General features: G+C 41.3%; 1 protein-coding gene across 1 annotated transcript in view; it reads right to left on the bottom strand.

Annotated features, from left to right (window-relative positions):
* The window catches only part of TENM3 (teneurin transmembrane protein 3), a 451,388-nt gene that overhangs the window by 94,046 nt on the left and 340,837 nt on the right, over positions 1 to 16,505 (bottom strand). Inside the window, exon 11 of the mRNA XM_047856975.1 lies at positions 12,069 to 12,254. Coding sequence (XP_047712931.1) covers positions 12,069 to 12,254 — 186 coding nt within the window. The remainder of the gene's footprint in view (positions 1 to 12,068; positions 12,255 to 16,505) is intronic.

Raw genomic sequence — 16,505 nt, 5'->3', positions numbered from 1 at the left:
GAGCTAAGATGAATAAAGGCTCTTCTCAACTTGTCATATTCGACAAATGACAGAGGTAAAATCTGCCATTGTAAGGATACCAATGTGCCATCGCGGGAAGGAATCCTATCCCTTAAAATTGTGTGCCTCATTCTTCCACCCTTACATTACACCGAGTGCAAAGTTCTGACTTTTCACTTACTCCACTGGGGTAATAAGGATCTCTACATATAATGAAAATTACTCAAAATCCACATTAACTCTCCACAGCTACCTGGCTCGAGTTTTAGGGAGAATGGACATATTAGGGAGAATGGAATAATCTAACACTACTTACGGTCTGTCTCCTCCTTGCTAGCATTGTTAAACAGCTGACAACATAATGTTTTCACTCCCAAATACCTTGAACCTAAACCTCTCATAGAAGCCTTCTGATGAACTTGGCAAGAGTTGAAAGGAATGTTTTTCATCTTTATTTCTAGTTAAATTGTATACCCAGTCAACTGAACTTTAAAACCTCCTGTATACTAGATTTTGGTGGAAATTAAGGTCTTGGATGCTTTTTAAGAGATGCAAATCAATGAAGTGTTCCAAGTGGAAAAAAATACCGTAGTGTATCAGTATAGAAACACAATGGCAGGCTGTTAATAAAACAACATAAATTTGACATATAACTGGTGTGTACTCAGACACCATGTCTCTCCATAAACTTTTAAAAGACAATTTAAATTGGCTTCAGATGAGAAATGAGGTTTAAAAAAAAAAGCAAAAGGGAACTCCTGGGTATGGATAGATTCATACTTAAAAAATCTGTTATGGCATCTAACATTTTTTTAATGTTTATTTTTTTGTGAGCGAGAGAGAGACAGAGAGAGACAGAGAGACAGAGAGAGAGAGCGGGGGAGGGGCAGAGAGAAAGGGAGACACAGAATCTGAAGCAGGCTCCGGGCTCTGAGCTGTTAGCACAGAGCCCGGCGCGGGGCTTGAACTCACAAGTCATGAGATCATGACCAGAGCCCAAGTCGGACGCTTAACCGACTAAGCCCCCCAGGCGCCCCTAATATTTTAATTCAAAGTTAACAGATTCAAAACTTTCTGTAATATAATAATTATGATTTATAAACTATTCCCCTAAGCACCTGCACAGTAAATCATTTTGGGAGACTAAACAGAAAAACTAGCTAGAAAACCACTAAGTTCATGGTGGGAAATAAACACAAGATAGTAAAAAAAAAAAAAAAAAAAAAAAAAAGGAATCAGGTTGATCAATTCTAAAGAAATCAGGCATATTTCAATGAGATCTAAGCGATCATAAAACAACATAAATAATCAGCATTTTCTTATAGACTGCTCTGATTTGAGAAAAATGACAGTGGATTTATTCCTCCATTTTTTTCTGAACATACAGCCTTTATAGTCGGTGACACTTATAGTAAGCTGAGTAGGCGTATGATCAATTTATAGCAGCTATTGAGACCCAAGTAACACCACAGGAGGCAGATGGGAGGGAGAATCTGTACACAAATAACAGTCACAGTATAGAATTCATTATTCTATGACCCTGAAGTACATGAAGCATATTTCTTCTAAAGAACTCAAAATTCCTATGCGTGTAGGCCATGGGTAAATCATCCACATGGAAAGACACATGTTACGTCCAAATACATTCACCCACAAAACAGATACTGTATTCAGAACTGGGTTTTAGAAACTCTAAAAAAAAAAGTCCCTTTTCTAAAGTATAGAACACATTTAACATTTCCCAAAACAATATAACCGTCACTGAAGTTTACCTCTTGGGGACATTGCTACCCTGTGAAGAAAAACTCTGACTCGGCTTTAGGCCACTACCTCTATTTAGTGAGGATAAATTATAGCATGGAAGATGGGACAGAGCAAAAGGGACACTCAAGTGCCTGACGTCAACAGTAAAAGTTGTTTATGTCTATAGTTACTCCCATTCTTAGGGGCAAAGAAACTGATGGCTTGAGAAACAAATCAGCAACATGATGAGAGAACATTTATATCAAGATGGCCCTTGGGACTATGATTTCCCTGACACACAGCAAAGACAGTCACAGTGCAAGAGTTCTGTGAAGATTCAAATACAAATTTTCTTGAGGAGTTGTCAGACGGAGGGTGTAATTCTCAAGGTGTTTTTTAAACGTTTATTTATTTGTGAGAAGGAGAGAGAGAGAGACAGAGTGTGAGCAGGGAAGGGCAGAGGTAGAGAAAGACACAGAAGTCTTAAGTAGGCTCCAGGCTCTGAGCTGTCAGCTCAGAGCCCAATGCAGGGCTTGAACTCATGAACCGCAAGATCATGACCTGAGCCGAAGTGGGACGCTTAACCAAATGAGCCACCCAGGCGCCCCCGGGGGGATGTCATTCTACCGGGGCTCTTGAGACATTACTTGACTTGTGCAGGCAGGTTAACAACACAAGGGAGGATGGATGGGCTGCTACAAAAAGTTAAAGTCGGAAGGCCCTTCACCAAACGTCAGCAGAGTCACACTTTAACAACCCTCAAGCTTTACAGGATATAAAGCTTATATATATATACAGGCTACCGAGCTCTCCGTGGAAGAAGCCCAGGACCGCCATCGCTGGCTGGCTCTGACTACACTGAGCCCGTGACTTCACGTCCCTTCGTGCTGAAATTGGTACCTGGGAAGGAAAACAAACGGATACAAAAGAACAACTTACGCGCTGAAGAGAAAAACCACCTGAAGGCTGGACGAATTAAAACATCAAAATAGCCATCCAATACGCCATCCCTTATCCAAGCACTTCTTCATCGAAAGGCAGGAAAACGGAACACTGTTCAATTCACTAGTAAAATCAGCATTTATCTTTGTGACAGTTTTAAAAAAGACTGAAACCAGTAGAGGGAGCACTGACAAGGTGCTCCACCATTCAGAAAGGTCAAGGGACTAGTGTTGTGTCTTTAGGAAAGAGGAGACTAAAAGGCCTCATTAAAAAAAAAAAAAAAAAATACGCAGGGGCACCTGGCTGGCTCAATCTGTGGAGCATGTGCTTCCTGATCTTGGGGTTGTGAGTTCGAGCCCCACAGTGAGTGTAGAGATTACTTAAAAAATAAATAAAACTGCTGCGCCTCAGTGGCTCAGGTGAGTCAGCGTCGGACTTTGGCTCAGGTCATGATCACATGGTTCGGGAGTTCGGGCCCCCGTGTGGGGCTCTGTGCTGACAGTTCAGAACCTGGAGCCTGCTTCAGATTCTGTGTCTCCCACCCTGGCTCTCTCTCTCTCTCTCACTCTCAAACATTAAAAAAAAAAATTAAAAAAAAAAAAAACCAACCCAACCCATTCTGAGGGGATTACAGGATAAAGTACTACATCTAAATAACTAAGACTAAAATGAAAAAGTATATATATTGGGAAGCCCCAAATGGGTACTAATGTTATCTCAAAGGAAAAAAACAGACATCTAAAAATAAGCCTGGTTCTCAGAACATGGGTGATACTCAATAAGCTCTAAGGGGCTTTCAAGCTTCTCTTAGGAATCGCTATCCTTTTTGTCACATCAAATTACTTAGAGTCACTGGGACAGCAGAACAGAGAGGATCTTAAGAAGGATCTCTTTTCTGCACACCGCACAGGAGGCTTCCTGGCTTCTCTGGAGTTTTCGTCAACCAAGTCGGCTTAGAATTTCCTCCCATTCAACTCCGTGTCTACCGACTCCTGCTGACCCACCCTCCACCACGTTTGACAGATCACGAGGCATCTCTGTCCCCACTCAGTGTGTCTCCAAGTGGAGGGGACTAGCAGTTCTCGTAACCCGCACGGACTCTTGTTTTTCTGTTGGCTAATTCCTCTGCGTGAAGACAAGACTCGGTAGGGAAGAATCAGTCACTGTCAACCTCTTGCATCTCAGTCCCCAGACTCTAGCAGCAACTACAGTAACAATAAGTAACATCGGCATGGTGTTTATTTTGGGCCAGGAAGTGTTCTAAGTGCTCTTCTCCATGTTTGAAGTCATTTAATGCTCTCAAAGACTCTCTGAGACTCTCTATTTTCATTTCCACTTTACAGACGAGGAAAATGTAGCACAGGGAGCTTAAGTGATTTCCTCGAGATGGCACAGTTATCAAGTCATAGAGCTGGGAACAGAGGTAGATGCAGGTTTTATGGGGTCTGAAATTATACATCTTGGGGGGGCTCTCATTAAGAAAAAGAGTGCCAAGGGCACCTGGGTGGCTCAGCTGGTTAAGCCTCCAACTTTTAATTTCGGCTCGGGTCATGATCTCATGGTTTGTGAGATTTAGCCTCGAGTTGGGCTCTGAGCTAAAAGTGAGGAACCTGCTTAGGGTTCTCTCTCTCTCTCTCTCTCTCTCTCTCTCTCTCTCTCTCCCTCCCCCTCTCTCTGCACTCCCTGGCATGCTCGCTCTCTCTCTCTTGCTCTCCCTCTCAAAATAAATAAATGAATTTTTAAAAAAAGAAAAGAATACCAAATTATGAATATGAAATTAGGTATAAAATGAGTATTTAGAATAAGAAATCAAAGGAAATTATTTTTGAGCTGAAAACACCACAAATATCAGAAAAGCATGTAACATTTTTTATTAAGTGCCTGTCATGTCTCTAATAAACATTTCTCCTTCTGTATTTTTGAGCTTTGTTCACTCTTTCAATGTTTCTTTATAAGACAACGATTTTGTAAGACTTTCTATAGACTGAACAGAAAGATAATTCAGTCTTTATTCACTGCGACTGTTTAATATAGTTTTCATTACTGATAGTTTAGGAAAGTTTCAATTTAATTATTATTAATGTCATATAAATTTTTGGCATTATTGCTAGAAGGGAAGACTTTATTGTATAATAAACAAATCTTAAACACTCTTTGAATTGATGACATTCATTAACCACTTTGTTGTGATAGCCTCACAGAATATTATGACTTTTATATTATCTTTGTCAATATCAGTGTTTCATGTCACATAAACATGAAATTTTTTTCTCGAATGTTCATAAGATTCACGGATACCCTGCGATGCACGGCACGTGTGACTTCACACCCTGATGAACTCAATTTCGCAACACTGCTGACATGTTTGCGCCCTAAAAAACGCTAGAATTCCGATCAATTGCTCAAGAGATATATTCGTCAAACGAGAAAATTGTGGCAAGTTTGTAATTACAGACATCCCAGTATCAAGTGTATCTCTGACAGGAGAAATTAGGCATTTTTGATTAGGCACTTTTACAACATATCTGATGACGAGAGGAATTTTCCACAGACTAACTTCCGTTTCCATACATTTCGAACCTTATTTCTCCTCCACGATCTACTTCTGGTGCAGGGCTCCACAGGACTAATTCATAGCTTCATATAATCTCTGACCCTGTGCGTTCATGTCAGTAGGTGAGGCAGCGGGTGGTAGGAATATTCCTGGATGGCTAGCAATAACAGCCACAGACAGCAATGATTTCACACCTCATAAATATATCCAATTAAATCTAAACTAAATGTATCCCCAGCTCAGAGCCTCCTTAGCTGAATCCTCAAAGTGCCCATAGTCATTCCAGTGTCATCCTACTCAAGGAAAAGTGTGATGGAAAGCAAGTCGAAAAGGAAATAGATGAAGGCCCTAACTGATTTGCAAGTTTCTGATGAACATGTGACCATATAACCCCGCGGTCCTCTCGCAAGAAAGGCCCGCGCCAGCGAGGTGGTCCAGTTCTCTCTGAGGCTTCAGCTTTACCAGATTCACGACAAGTATGTCGCTGGCCCCGCCAGGGACTCAGGCAGGAGGCAGTGGAGACCCCTTTTGTAGCTACTCCATCACTCTGACAGACGGGAAGCCAGATGTCTCCCAGAGCGCTCACTGGCAGGTGTAATGTGGTACCCTGTATTCATTTAAGTGGGGGGGACTTACGAAGTTTCAGTACAAATGTAGAAAGATACTTACAGAATTTCCACATTCTGTTATTATTGTCAATATGATTCCCAACTTGGGAACATTGCAAAAGTTACAAAAAATATCCATTTGGTAATCTAAGGGAAGTATCAGAGTGTATCCGAGTGGTCACTTGTGAAACCAAATCGTCACCTATATAAAATTTTTTTTTTTTAACATTTATTTATTTTTGAGACAGAGAGAGACAGAGCATGAACGGGGAGGGGCAGAGAGAGAGGGAGACACAGAATCCGAAACAGGCTCCAGGCTCTGAGCCATCAGCCCAGAGCCTGACGCGGGGCTCGAACTCCCGGACCGCGAGATCGTGACCTGGCCGAAGTCGGACGCTTAACCGACTGAGCCGCCCAGGCGCCCCCAGATCGTCACTTATTTTTAAAGGTAACAACGAAAATACTATTCTTTCAGCGTTCTCCAGAGATAAGAACAAGAACAACAAGGCTAAGCTTTGTCCACAATCGTACAGTTTTCGTCTTTCTCTCTTTTACCCCCCTAGTGTTTAGTAGATAACTCCCCAGCTGTGTGTATTTCATTTTCAATTTCTGATCTTCAGCATCCCAAAGCCCAGAGCAACCATAGTATTTAATAGAGGGATGCGGAGTACTGTAAGTCTAAGTTTTGTCTGAGCAAACAAAGCATGTCTTTGTGATCATTAATGATCCTGTTTCCCAATGTACTAAAGAATTAGAATAAAAACAAATAGCTGGTCTTTTGTAGCTTAAAGGAATTAGGATTTCCCCTAGGCCAAATTTCCATGTGAATTGCCTGAAAGTACATGAAAATCAATGTAGCTCAATAAACCACTCTGTGTTGGAGATATCACGAGAAGACAAATACCAAATAGACTCCACCTTTCTCTTTCCCTCCTTCCCTCCCTCCCTTCCTTTCTTTCTCAGAGCAACACCTCTCAAAACCCTCAACTCAAACATATTAACTTCTTGTTAAGCCATATCCATTTTGAGACTAGGTTACATTTTCTAACAATGAAATGAAAATTTCATGTTGGACAGCAATTTCGTTTTGTGTCTTTATTTTTGGAAGTCAACATCCAAAACACTGTCTGGATTGCAGCTGTCTCGTTTATACTTAACCACAGAATAAGAACTCCAATGTATTTGCCTCAAACGCGATTTGCCTCTGTCCCCCTCTCTCTGCCACTCCCCTGCTTGTGTTGTCTCAAAAATAAACAAACGTGGAGAGAAAAAAACAAAAACAAAAAATGACTTGCCTAAGGTCACAATGATAGAGTAGGCAGTCAGTCAGATACAAGCAGGGAACAAGTGTTTTCCTACTGATAAAAGGGCTGAAACCAAATTCCAAGCAGCAGGGACCGGGAACGGACCCCAGGGGATCCACATGTATTCTCCTCTCTGGTCACTGCCCTATAGTAACCAATAGCTTCATTATACAAGTTATAGTGGATAAATCACAGAGCAGATTTGAAAACACATATTCTTTTTCCTTCCGGAGCCCACGCTTTGTTTTTTTTTTCATCTGTTACCACTAACCTGCATAAAAAATATTAGAATATCACAGATGAGATGATCAGTAATTGCTTAATGGATAAAGAAATAAATGAACAAATGAAAGGTAACAAAGACACGTAAATGCCTTAGGGAAAATAAAAAGCTAAATGAAACAGAACAAAAGGGGAATCCCTTGTTTAAATCTCGTAGTTTTCTAAATAAAGCAGAAATCAAGAAATTCTAGAACCACAAGAGACCTCAAGGGGTCCTTCAGATAGGGACGCTAGTCAAGGGACTTGATGAATGGAAAAAAGTTACCAGAAATTCCCCTCTTAAAAACATTCCTCAAATTAACAAGAAGAACCAAACAAAACTCCCAGTGTTTCACGCCTAAATGATTACGGTATTCCCAAAGCTTCCAGGAACCGCGATTAAAACCTTTCTTTGGGATCCTGTGTCAGGATTTAAATACGTCTTCCAACAGGAGGTTCCTCACTGTAGCTAAAAAACATCTTGACAATTTAAGCCCATTTTCTCCATTTCTGTCTGTATGGAAATGGAACACGCCAATGGGAAATACCAAGCAACCTCCAGGAGATAATTCACCCATCTACAGACAGATCTGGGCCTTCCCTACCTTCCCAACAACACTTCATTGTAGACAACACTCAAATGTGTCATTCAGTCCCCAGCCCTGCTCCCCTCACCCCTGCAGGTCACCATCTCATCTACAACCTCCAGTGCTCTCAGCTACAAAGGGAAGGCTATAGGGACGGGTTTTTTTCTCCACAACTGCTACAAAGAAGAGCTCTTGGGGGAAGCTGCAGGTTAGAAAGACTCAAGATGTGGAAACTTAGGATGTAGCATTGCCCAGAATATTCAGCTGCATTGCGCTTACAAGTTATGTGGATTCTGCGTACAACCATCTGTTCGGCAGAGGCTGGCGTGGCCTTTGCATTCTTTCTATGGCCCACCAACTCCAGCCACCAGGCCAGAAGCGTAGTTTTCCAGTGTCTCCACGCAAGGATAGGGAGAGTCAAAGCAAAGGAGTTGCCTTTGTGTGGTTATAGATTCTGGTTTCAGTTAAATACATCAACAGTGAACTTACTGAATTAAGGCCAAGACAAGTATCTCCCAGGTCACAGGTTTGACCTTGATCGATACAGAACTGTTCTGGCTTGTTTATATAGAGACAGCCATGCAGTATTCCAATCATGTCAACTTTTATTTATAAACCACTTAATTATATTGGGTAGATTTTATCTTGCTTCTGGGTCCTCTAAATATTCTTACATCTTTTCTATCTTCTTAGAAACAACAGTAGGAACGTGAGTGGGATAATCATTCGACCTTCCCGTGGAATGGTCACGTACAAAGGATGATGGTGCTATCACTATTAAAGTATGCTAGTAATACTTGCTAGTCACATTTGATGTGGTTCTCTCATATAACCAACTTCTCTTTATTTATGAAAGGGCCCAACAGTCATAAATGCTTGTATGGGGAGGAAGGGAAAAAATATTTATTTTAAATCATAATATCGCTAAAAGTAGACTTCCCTTTGTTTCATTTTCCATCTGCATGCGTCACTTTTCAAAGTCGAACCCCAGAAAGGAGAAGGCCTTGGGACGGTGAACCCGAGGATTAATACGCCCAACTTGCCGAACTCATGATTCACAACGAGAGGAAAATATGAACACACTAATAAAAGTGGCAAGATGGAATCTTTTCAGTAGATAGGATGTTCAGTGAACACTCTAAATTCATAACCTATTTTACTATCAAAATGCCTATGGTTTTATGAAAGCATGAACAGTTTATGAAGACAGTCAGATGACTAATGAAGAATATTCTTTGCTTTCTATTGGGAACTTTTGTTTGCTTCTAACCGTTTAATTTCTCCTCCGTCTCTCTTTCAATTAACCTCCCTGTTTGTATTCAATGAGATGGCACATAATATGGAGAAAGAAAAAAAATCTTGCTGATTTATGAGTATTCTTTCATAAAGTGGCAGCTTCTTTTAGCCAGATGTGTAAGTGCTGAAAAGGAGAGGGAAATGCACAGCATAGTAACATATCCCAAATGAGAAAACGTACTGTAGTTTCCTGGGTTGTTTAAATCAGTGGCTCACAAAGGCCTCTTTTTAAACGGCCCCTTAGGCTCCGCTGTGGACATACACACAGGTAGTAAGTAGTCGGAAAAAAAGTAATTGGATCTTTGCATGGCAGAATCTGGAATAAGTGCTCTAACAGCACAGAAGAACAAAACAGTGATCTGAGGTTCCCTGCGTCTTTTAAAAGGTTCACTTTGAAGATTCATTTTTAAATGAGGTAGGTCCTTTACTTCCACATTGTTACTCGCATGGACTACAAAGGAAACAAAATGAAATACAACAACAGAAAACGGAACTGTTAACAACCCTAACAAGATAGGCTACGTTATAATAAAAAGAGCTGCGACTAACAGCAACCTCACGTGTTCCCAGATAACTGAAAAACTGTTCAAGGACCGCTCATCTGTGGGAAACTAACCGCGTACTATGTGACCAAAGTCAGTGAGGACGCCAAGAGAATGACTTACTTAGCAACTGTTGGTCAGCAAGTTAAATTTGCCTATGGAAAACCTTATAGTATACTGCTAGGTTTTCCAAGCTATATATTCATGCCTAGGATACATTCAGCCAAATATATAACATTTCCCCTCCAACTAGAATCAATTCACTTCTTATGGGTATGGGGGTGGTGGGGTCATAACACCTGATGGACTGTGATTAGAGGCCGATTTCTCCTGCCCTGCCTCTGGTAGATGGGCATTCTGGGATTTGGGCACAGCGCTGTTTGGTCGCAGGGGTACAAATTATTCTCTGTATGTCCACAGAAAGACCCACAAATTGTGGGGTCAACGGTTTGCTGCTTTAATATAGTTCACAAATGTAGTTCACACAAACGACAGGCAGCCATTGCCCCAGAAGCCTCTCTTGAAGAGTAGAGGAGGGGAAAGCCGTATCAAGTTTGTGGAGATAAGCACTCTGGGCACTCACAGCGTTCCTCCGTGGGGACTCGATGCTTCCCGGGATGTAGGTAGGAAGCTCACATTCCACAAGTGAGCCGCTAAGGGTGTTTCCCAGGTAAACGTTAACACCACAGGCCCGATCTGGAGATCCTTGGCAGGCATGTGGAAAACTGGACGTTCTCTACAGTGCTTTTGCCTACCAGGAGAATCTCTTCTTCTGAGAATCTGGAATTTTGGTGGTTGCGGCTGACAGAGGCTACCTCCTGGAGCGGCCCTATTAAGAACCTCCCAGTATCAAATGCACTACCCTCCGCAGAAGCACGTGTTCCTTGCACACGTGTTGGTGTAGTTCAGGGCTGGAGAAAGGTCCATGCTCCGTGTGACCTCTCTTGGTGGGAGAGAAAGAACACAGGAGGCCTGTGCATGGACTTCTCTAGAAACCACCTGATGACGACGGGTCATTTCCCTTTCGGATAACTATTATGGTCATGAGCACAAGTGCCCCGAGTCCTGGGAGCCCTTCTGTGGATCATCACCTGTGGGGGTGAGGGGATCACCACCCTTAAAACAGATGACAGGAATGTCACTAAGACTGGAAAAAACCTTACTTGAAGTTCTGTAAAGATACAACTGTGACAATTTATAAAATTATGTGATTTCAACTTTCCCGTGAAAAATTTCCTAGCTAGCCAATTCCTGTAAGCAAGAAAATAAAGTACCTGATACTTGTAGCTGCGCTGGAAGAAGAAATTTTTTAAGATATTGGGACTCCCTCCAGTTAGCAAATTACACCCTATGGACATAAAACACCATACCTCAAGTTATGCAAATTATGACATTTTTGTAAGGCTGTGTCATTTAGAGCTAATATGGTATACTTCCACTGAAGAAAGGTAGGCATTTATTACTTACGTGTGTTATATTTTCTTTAATTAAATGTTTTAAGTTCAGTGACTCAAATGGTAAAAAGCAAAGGCACCGAATACCTTGAAAATATGGTACTATGTATGTTCTGGATAATTCTGAATCCACCCTAGCTATCATTTATGTACCAACATTTTGATCTTAAACACCTATTTGCTTTATTTAACCCACAGAGGTTCACGAACATCATCCTATTTGAAAAGCGTCAGCATGTAACTTTAAGAACAGCTAGACTTGTGCATTTCATTCTGCTTTATTTCTTGGGCTGCTGCAAAATAAAGCCATAGAAAGTCAAACCGCTTTTTGAGAGACTCAAGTATTATCGACAGGTGCTAAAATGCGTGGGGCTGCCCGTGTTTGGCGTCTTTTTTTAAAGTAAAAAATATTGCTGTTATGCAATGGCACCATGGAACGCCGAGACGTAATATTCAACGGAGGCGTGTTCATAAAAAAGAAATGAAATCATCTGCAGGTGAGTCAATTTTTGTAGCCATCACAAACCACCAAATTCTTATACCTCATGCTTGTGACAGCTGTTCTAAAAAGAACCGAATGGCCGTTGTAACACGAGGCCTGATGTGAAGAAGCAATTCTTTTTTTTTTTTTTTTTCCAGAAAGACGAATGAAAATTAATTAGAGGAAATCAGCTTTTGCAAGTAGGGAAACAGCCAGGAACCAGGGCCCTCCCTCCGGTTGCGCGCGCAGGGCTGGCGGGGGGCGGGGCTGGGGGCGGGGCGAGGGGCGGGGCCTACCGATGGTGCAGTGCTCGCCGTTCCAGCCCTGGCTGCATTCGCACTTGCCATCCTTGCACGTGCCGTGCTCGGCGCAGCGCGGGTGGCAGGCTCTCTGACTGCAGGCTGCGCCCGTCCAGCCCTCTTCACAGCGACAGGTGCCCCCCATGCACACCCCGTGCGAGCCGCAGTCCACGGAACAGATTTCTGTATTGAAAAAGAGGAAAGAGAGCAGGGGAGGAGGGCGGCGGGGAGAAGGAGAATGAATAAGCAGGGCTCCGTCTTAAAAACAAAACCACTGAAAATAAATTCAAAGGATTTACATACTGAGCACATTTTAGCATCGACTAGTAAGCATTATAAATGGTAAAAATGCACTTTTTAAATTCATCATTTCGTTTAATACGCTGCTGTAATCGCGCATAAAATACCCATGACAATTTTGTTATAAATCATTTCCTATATTGTATGTGTAAACATAGAGGCTACTAACAAAACGGAACACGTGATTCATAGCGAGAGGAAAATACACACACGTAATGTATCCCACAGGGTCTTCTGGCGGTGGAGAAGCCATGCACACAAACACATACATCAAATTAATATAAAATTAATGAAATATTTCAGTGTCTCGGCAGGAGTTGGGTTTCACCCATATAGCAAGAATTGCAAAGGGGTTATTTCTAACTCTATGGTTCAGATTTCTAAAATATTCAGAAACTTTTATTAAAAAGAATCTTTTGTGGTTTGCACATTGGCTTGCTTCTGACACACACACATGCTGGTTGAGTAAAAGAAATTGTTGTTTTTCCTATCCAGTAAACTAGTACTATTGACAGAGACGAACGGTAATAGAAAACCAGTTTAAAAATGTATGTGGCTACTGACTCTGTCACTGCACAAGCTAGGTTTTTCAGATATCAGAATAACTGAAAGTTACCAAAGGACTTCAAAACCATAATAGGTTCCATCGTTAAACAGAATCGTGTCTAAAGTCATTTTTTTCTTCAAAACCTTTCTTAAAAGCTTATTTGATTAGAGAGACACACACACAGAAAGAAAACTTTGAAGGGTATTTTATATTCTACTTTTTACAAGTAAAGTTCAATAAAATCAACTACCGCTTTTTTCTATGATTGTAAGACCGTCGTTTGGTTTTGCTTTTCTTGCAAAGATAACAATGCTGAACAATAAAAACCTCCAATCGTTTCAAACAAAGAGGAAATAGACTATAGCCTTATTTTTAAATTAAAAACCAGTAACTGTTTATGTGGCCACATGTTCGTTCCTATTTCCCCCACTCACTGCCCAAATAACATTTCTCAGACACCGTAATTCTGTCTCTCAGTCCTGCGGAATCTTAAACAGCGTATCAAGGCACTGTGAGAGTTGTAACATTTCTTATAAACAACAGCCAGGACTGTTCACTGGAAGAGAGTGGGGTATGTTTTTTTCAAGCCACATTTTTCATCTCGTTTGAATTAAATTTTTGATTAAGAGATCCAAGATGGTTTGATTAACTTCAGACGAACAGAACGTCAACTCTGCTCCAGAAGAGAGAGGTTTCTTTCTGAGGTACCCCTTTTATTCAATCTAATCAATTTTTCATTAGGGCGAAGGTGTTTATCAGCGTTTAGCACACTAGCTTTGAGCAAGGTGCGTCAATCTTTGTAATGAACTTATTAATTAGAGTTAATTTAATTGAAGTGGAATTGAAGGGCTAATTAATGGACAAACTGCTGATGAGGAGAGAGGAAAACTCGGTTGCTTTCAAACCTATAAACTTTCTGATGGAAATAATTCATTTCTTCTCTTGTAGCAGCTTAACCAAATGTTTCTGCAGCTGCAGAATCTACTCTTATTGAATTTAGAGATCCGAAGGTCATTTCTACAACAACAAAAGAAGTGGCTGGTAAAGTGTTCTGCCCTGGGATTCAGTTAGTTAGAAATTCCCAATAATGCTGCTGGTCAACTTCCAGCCACAAGTGTAAGTTACCTACAATGTGTTTGTAAACTTTAGACGGCAACTGTGAAACACGCAGATAAATTTCCGGCACAGGAACCAGGATATTTTCACAGGATGAATAGACGCATGTTTAATTACTGATAATTCTTCTAAGTTTTCTGTCTTTTTCCAGCTAATAGCAAAGTTGAATGAAGTCTTTTCTTTTTTTTTTTTTCCGGAGCGTAATTAATTTATTCCAAAGAAGAGCACTGCATTCATTATCCAACTCTATACATTGAGAGTTTAATATGTTTTTTTGGTTTTTCATTGGGGGTGTAAAGATGCGATGGGACAAAGATCTTCACCCACTATGTCTAATCAGTCATTTTGTACATGGCTACCATTAGATTTTCAACTGGCAAAATGATTATATAAGCACGGGAAAAAAAATCAGTCTAAATATGTAAACTAATGACAGGTGCTGTTGGCAGCCGATTTCATCTCTAAATTAACATCTATTATTTTTTTTTTTTTTGCTATTCATAGCAATATCACAGAATTACCTTATTTTATTTTTTAAACTTGTTTTCAGTAACCTTGACACCCAATGTGGGGCTCGAACTCACGACCCCGAGATCAACAGTCACACGCTCCACTGACTCAGCCAGCCAGGGGCCAAAGACTTTTGAGCTATAGTATCCATTACAAACTCTCCTTTATAAAATAATTCAGGTTAACGTGTTAAATAACATTTTCTGAAACTAAAAGGGCTGTTTCACCATTCCTTTCCAACTTGGGTAATTGTGGGAGACAAATTAGAATGACAATTTTCAAACAAGTATTATTTTCTAGCTAGTATTCGTATGCTTATTTTACTGATGGAGGCATAAGAGACCTGAACCAAGTAGCTTTACTATAAAAATAACTGTATCTATAAACTTTAATTGGATTTTTCTGAGTGTGGGATGCATTTTTTAACACAGAAGCCAGAAAGGGAAACAAACACTGAACAGAAAAAATTAAATGCTTATTTTGATTCTTAGGATGATAAAATATGTTTTTAAGAACAAAGGACAGAACAAGTTAATGTGTTATTTAAATAATGCCTTGCACCTATGCTTCCTAATGTTGGGTGGTGATGATTTCCTAAAACTCTTTAGTGAGGCCCTGAGGGTTCTCTATAATCCCACCCCCAGGTTATGTCTTTTGCTCTCATTGGTCCTGGACGTGTTATTTGGTCTACGGTCATGAATTTTCAAACCAGTTTTTGCTTCTCCCAGCTATCTGAATCAACTCCTATTTCCACGAAGCAGTGACGAACATAAACCTCTGTCTGCCTCCAAAAATGTGTGGCCCAGAGATGAGGGAGGTAGAGGAAAAGGAAGGAAGAGAGAGACCAGATGAGGGAGGAGGGGCAAGGGAGCTGCGGAAAGAAGAAAGGTTGGGGGGAAATGAGAGAGAGACAGTACAAGGAAGAAAAGGCATTAAGTTGTCCCTTTGTCCCTTTACCCAGGGTATCTGCTCAAGGCTTCAACAGAAGTCTTTCATCAGAATTACGACTCAGCCTGGACACAACTTTGTTTAGTGTGGGCTTCCGGGATTCAGTTTGTAGCAGGTGAGGAATGGCGCACGAATGTGTCGTGCTGCTGAGGATTCCCAGGGTGGCAGCCATGTCACCCGAGTTTCTCAAAGTGCCAAGAAAGAGTGATCTGTAAAAATTACTAGTCTTTTTTCCCCTTAAAATAAGCATGTTAATTCGCTGCGTAGCGGGGTTTCTCTTAGGTTAATGCCATCAGGTTATAATAATAGATGAAATAATTTGCATTTCGTAATTTTCACATTTGGGGAACTGTACCCCAGCAGTACTTTTTTTTAAAAGTCTATCTATTTATTTCGAGAGAGACACAGGGGGAGAGAACGAGCAGGGGAGGCGCAGAGAGAGGGAGAGAGACCACAGAGCCCGATGCGGGGCTCGATCTCATGAACTGAGCTGAAATCCAGAGTCAGATGCTTAACTGACTGAGCCCCCCCCCAGTGCCCCTCCAAGCAGTACTTTTATGTGGAAGCTCCTCTCAACCAATCAAGAATTAAGTGTGACAAACCACCATGACTATGACCGCCACCACCACTGCCACTACTCGTGTTAATGGTTAATACTTGTAAGGACTTGCCATGTGTAAGGCACGATTCTAAGCGCTTTCCACATATTAACTCGTTTCCATCTTACGACCGTTGTATCAGGTCGTAATTTAATTGTGTAAGGTAGTACTCTTATTGTCCCCATGTCACAGGTAAAGAAACGGAGGCCACAGAGGAGCTAAAGAGCCGATGAACGTCACACGCCTACAGAATGGCCAGCTCAAGACCCGAAGCCAGGCAGTTCAGCCCCAGATTCCCTGCTCTTAACCGCTCACTGTTACGACAGGTCTGCAGAGAAGGCAATCCGTGTGGGCAGGGCGAGGGGTAGACAGACCCCTTCCCTGAGGCCAAACCTACACAGACTCAGCAGCATT

The sequence above is a fragment of the Prionailurus viverrinus genome, chromosome B1 (assembly GCF_022837055.1).
Source record: "Prionailurus viverrinus isolate Anna chromosome B1, UM_Priviv_1.0, whole genome shotgun sequence".
NCBI lineage: Eukaryota > Metazoa > Chordata > Mammalia > Carnivora > Felidae > Prionailurus > Prionailurus viverrinus.
Note: the sequence above shows the minus strand (reverse complement) of the source record. Positions and strands in the feature narration are given on the sequence as shown.